This window comes from Nansenia antarctica (genome assembly GCF_963989245.1).
Source record: "Nansenia antarctica genome assembly, chromosome: 3".
NCBI lineage: Eukaryota > Metazoa > Chordata > Actinopteri > Argentiniformes > Microstomatidae > Nansenia > Nansenia antarctica.
The window spans coordinates 653,922-658,921 of NC_137688.1; the positions used below are offsets into that span (position 1 = coordinate 653,922).

Genomic DNA, 5,000 nt, shown 5'->3' on the forward strand with positions numbered 1-5,000 from the left:
CATGTCTTCCTCTCCCCCCCCCCCCCTCTCCCTCTCTCCCCCCTCTCCCTCTCCCCCTCTCCCTCTCCCCCTCTCCCTCTCTCCCCCCTCTCCCTCTCCCCCTCTCCCTCTCTCCCTCTCTCTCCCTCTCTCCCCCTCTCTCCCTCTCCCTCTCTCTCCCCCCTCTCCCTCTCCCCCTCTCCCTCTCTCCCCCCTCTCCCTCTCCCCCTCTCCCTCTCTCTCCCCCTCTCCCTCTCCCCCTCTCCCCCCTCTCTCCCTCTCCCTCTCCCCCCCCTCTCTCCTCTCTCCCCCTCTCCCCTCTCCCTCTCTCTCCCCCTCTCCCTCTCCCCCTCTCTCCCCCCTCTCTCTCCCCCTCTCTCCCCCCCTCTCCCTCTCCCCCTCTCCCTCTCTCCCCCCTCTCCCTCTCCCTCTCCCCCTCTCCCTCTCTCCCCCTCTCCCTCTCTCCCCCCCTCTCCCCCCTCTCCCTCTCCCTCTCCCCCTCTCCCCCTCTCCCTCTCTCCCCCCTCTCCCTCTCTCCCCCTCTCCCTCTCTCCCCCCTCTCCCCCTCTCCCTCTCCCCCTCTCTCCCCCTCCCCCCTCTCCCTCTCTCCCCCCTCTCCCTCTCTCCCCCCTCTCCCTCTCCCCCTCTCCCCCCTCTCCCTCTCTCCCCCCTCTCCCTCTCCCCCCTCTCCCTCTCCCTCTCTCCCCCCTCTCCCTCTCCTCCTCTCCCTCTCCCCCTCTCCCTCTCCCCCTCTCCCCCCCTCTCCCTCTCCCCCTCTCCCTCTCCCCCTCTCCCTCTCCCCCTCTCTCCCCCCTCTCCCTCTCTCCCTCTCCCTCTCCCCCCCCTCTCCCTCTCCCTCTCCCTCTCCCCCTCTCCCTCTCCCCCTCTCCCTCTCTCCCTCTCCCTCTCCCCCTCTCCCTCTCTCCCTCTCCCTCTCCCCCCCCTCTCCCTCTCCCTCTCCCTCTCCCCCCTCTCCCTCTCCCCCTCTCCCTCTCCCCCTCTCCCTCTCCCTCTCCCCCTCTCCCTCTCTCCCCTCTCCCCTCTCCCTCTCCCTCCCTTCTTACATCCTATATGGAACATTTCCAGCCCATAATAGTACGGTCTGTTTCTGTTTCTGTTTCTGAACTCCAGTTCCCCACCTCTACCTGTGTGTGTGTGTGTGTGTGTGTGTGTGTGTGTGTGTGTGTGTGTGTGTCTGTGTGTGTGTGTGTGTGTGTGTGTGTGTGTGTGTGTCTGTGTGTGTGTGTGTGTGTGTGTGTGTTTTCAACTTGAATGTTGAAGAGCCCAACACACATAGTTTCAGGATCACTAAATACTTATCATTTGTGAATTGGATTCACTGTATCATCTGCTGTCCTGCTTCGTAGGCTACTGGGTCAGTGATGCACGGCTTGAAAACAAAATGTTTTTTAGCATGTTGATGTTCTATCAGTATGTTGAGATGTTCTATCAGCATGTTGTGATGTTCTATCAGTATGTTGTGATGTTCTATCAGTATGTTGTGATGTTCTATCAGCATGTTGATGTTCTATCAGTATGTTGTGATGTTCTATCAGCATGTTGATGTTCTATCAGTATGTTGAGATGTTCTATCAGTATGTTGAAACTCCGGTACTGGGTTTGAGGTTTGAGGTGTAGCAACATTCAGGTAAGCATCTTATCTTCTTCAAGACTGTTTCACTAGACCCTGTCACGTGTTGTTTAGTATTGTTCTTGTTGTATGAAAACGGCAAGAAAACATGAAACTCCAGTATTGTAACATGATCAATCACTCAGTCAGTCAATCATGTATTTTGTATAGTGCTTTTTACAAAACACATTTCATTGATTGATTGAATGATTGATTGATTATGTTACAATACTGACGTTTCATGTCTTCTTGCTGTTTGAGGAGAAACAGAGGAGAGACACACACTGGATTCATTCACTGGACTGAGATCTTTATTCACAGTTTTTATGACATCACAGCTGTGACATCACACAGCCATGACATCACAATCATTGTCCCGAAACGGGACAGCTAACGAAACAAGCACCTAGCGTCTGCTAACATGGTCTGGTGGAAAATAAATGTCTACGATAAGTTACTGTTATGTCTGTCTTTGTGTGTGTGTGTGTGTGTGTGTGTGTGTGTGTGTGTGTGTGTGTGTGTGTGTGTGTGTGTGTGTGTGTGTGGGTAAGACACTGGAGAAACAACCGTCTGAGACTACATTAATGGACGAGAGACAACTCTAGTTGTCGGAGAGTGTTGCACTCTGGGTAATTTCTCTGTGTTTTTGTTTTTATGTCTTTTTTTTGTAAAGCGCATTGTGTTGCATCTGTGTATGAAATGTGTTTTATAAATAAAGTTTGATTCAATTCTACGGAAGCACGGTCTCTTTAGTTCTTCCCCTCTGATATGTGCAGACCCAGAGGAGCCGATAGGAACTGACAGTTTCTATCTGTGATATGTAAAAGTCTACCTGGTCAGTGCGACCGACACCCTATGGGCCAGACTTGAACCACAATGGCGGCCAAACTAGCACCACATGCCAAAGGGCAAAACAGAAAACAGACAAGAGAGACAGAAAAACACTACAGACATGATTATAAAACAAACATTAAGAAACATACATATAAAAATGGTGTACACTTGTCTCTGTGGTGAACTGCACATTAAAACAAAAGTTTTCTAAAAATAACAATATAATATAAATAATATTCAGTAACATTTGGAATATTTGGACAATCTGGCAGATCTGATGACTAGCGTTGTGATTGGGTGACGGGAGGGTGTGGGGGATGGTTTGGGCGATTGTGATTGGGTGGTGAAAGACGTCCTTGTCCAATGGCAGGGGGAGTTGTTGGGGGGGCAGAACGGGGGCAGGGAGGTGAGCAGGGGGGGGGGGGTCTTCTTATTTATCTGTTGCTTGTTCTCTGAGAATCCCTGTCTTTCTCTCATAGTGTGTGTGTGTGTGTGTGTGTGTGTGTGTGTGTGTGTGTGTGTGTGTGTGTGTGTGGTGTGTGTGTGTGTGTGTCAGTAGGAGAGCTGGGAGTTCTGTTGACCCTGGAGAAGAGGAGACATGGTCATGTCAGGAGGGGGATGGAGAGAGAGAGAGAGAGATGGAGAGAGAGAGAGAGATGGAGAGAGAGAGAGAGAGAGATGGAGAGAGAGAGAGAGAGATGGAGAGAGAGAGAGAGATGGAGAGAGAGATGGAGAGAGAGAGAGAGAGAGATGGAGCGAGAGATGGAGAGAGAGATGGAGAGATGGAGAGAGAGAGAGAGAGACAGAGATGGAGAGAGAGATGGAGAGAGACAGAGAGACAGAGAGATGGAGAGAGAGAGAGACACAGAGAGACAGAGAGAGAGGGGCAGAGAGATGGAGAGAGACAGAGAGAGAGAGACAGAGACAGAGAGAGAGACAGAGAGAGATGGAGAAGACAGAGAGAGAGACAGAGAGAGAGATGGAGAGACAGAGAGAGAGAGATGGAGAAGACATAGAGAGAGACACAGAGAGAGAGAGAGAGAGAGAGAGAGACAGAGAGAAACCTATCCAATCCTGTCAGATCTACACTAAGGGCTAGGAGCTAGGAACTAGGGACTAGGGGGTAAGGGCTTGAAGCTAGGGACTAGGGGGTAAGAGCTAGGGGCTAGGGACTAGGAACTAGGGACTAGGGGGTAAGGGCTTGAAGCTAGGGGCTAGGGGCTAGGGGGTAGGGGGCAGCGAAGAGCTTGGGACTGGGCTAGCCAGTAACCTACCTGGTCAGGGGTCAGGGGTCAGGGGTCAGTTCCAGCCTTCCTGGCCACTGTGGAGCAGAGAAGAAGAAGATGGTTAAGGTCAGCACTGAGTAGTTAGATACTGGTTAAGGTCAGTACGTAGTAGTTAGATACGGGTTGGTTGATGGTTGGTTAGAGGTTGGTTTACGGTTGGTTAGAGGTTGGTTGATGGTTGGTTAGAGGTTGGTTGATGGTTAGAGGTTGGTTGATGGTTGGAAGAGAGGTTGGTTGATGGTTGGTTGATGGTTGGTGAGAGGTTAGTTTGCGGTTAGTTAGAGGTTGTTTTACGGTTATTAGAGGTAAGGGGCGGCTGTGGCGCAGGAGGTAGAGCCGGCGTCTAATGATCACAAGGTCGGCGGATTGGCGGTTCGAACCCCGGCTGGCCCACATGTCGAGGTGTCCTTGGGCAAGACGCTGAACCCCAAATTGCTCCCAGTGAGCGGGCCGGCGCCTTGCATGGTAGCTTGCCTCCATTGGTGTGTGAATGTGTGTGTGAATGGGTGAATGAGAGGCCGTTGTAAAGCGCTTTGGATAAAGAAGCTATATAAGTCAGTCTGTTTATGTAAGTCAGTTTATATAAGTCAGTCTGTTTATATAAGTCAGTCTGTTTATATAAGTCAGTCTATATAAGTCAGTCTATATAAGTCAGTTTATATAAGTCAGTCTGTTTATATAAGTCAGTCTGTTTATATAAGTCAGTCTATATAAGTCAGTTTATATAAGTCAGTTTATATAAGTCAGTCTATATAAGTCAGTTTATATAAGTCAGTCTATATAAGTCAGTTTATATAAGTCAGTCTATATAAGTCAGTTTATATAAGTCAGTTTATATAAGTCAGTCTGTTTATATAAGTCAGTCTATGTAAGTCAGTCTATATAAGGCAGCTATGTAAGTCAGTCTGTTTATATAAGTCAGTCAGTCTATATTACCGTCTGTTTACCGTCCGATGGGGAGGAGGTTCCTGGGGTCACCTGTCAGGCCCGGGGGAACCCCATCACACTGTCATACGAGGGGCAGCTACACACACACACACACACACACACACACACACACACACACACACACACACACACACATTTGAGAAGGGCTCTTCAAAAGACAGATTCTTGCAGCGACAGGTGACAGGTATGTACTGCATGCACACTCTAAATCATGCAGACTAAATCCACGACCACACACACACACACACACACACACACACACACACACACACACACACACACACACCCTCCCTCCACCGGTTAATTACGTGCAGACATGCGGG

General features: G+C 50.0%; 2 protein-coding genes across 2 annotated transcripts in view; both read right to left on the reverse strand.

The window, feature by feature from the left end:
* Positions 1 to 1,852, reverse strand: part of LOC308153188 (prominin-1-A-like) — a gene marked incomplete at both ends in the record, with an annotated part of 22,980 nt that extends 21,128 nt beyond the window's left edge. The window contains one exon of the mRNA XM_080526274.1: positions 1,846 to 1,852. Coding sequence (XP_080382400.1) covers positions 1,846 to 1,852 — 7 coding nt within the window. The remainder of the gene's footprint in view (positions 1 to 1,845) is intronic.
* Positions 1,853 to 2,995: 1,143 nt separating this feature from the next.
* Positions 2,996 to 5,000, reverse strand: part of prom1b (prominin 1 b) — a gene marked incomplete at both ends in the record, with an annotated part of 50,190 nt that continues 48,185 nt past the window's right edge. The window contains 3 exons of the mRNA XM_080526275.1: positions 2,996 to 3,025; positions 4,666 to 4,707; positions 4,986 to 5,000. The exon at positions 4,986 to 5,000 is cut by the window's right edge and continues 79 nt beyond it. Of these exons, the coding sequence (XP_080382401.1) occupies positions 2,996 to 3,025; positions 4,666 to 4,707; positions 4,986 to 5,000 (87 nt within the window). The remainder of the gene's footprint in view (positions 3,026 to 4,665; positions 4,708 to 4,985) is intronic.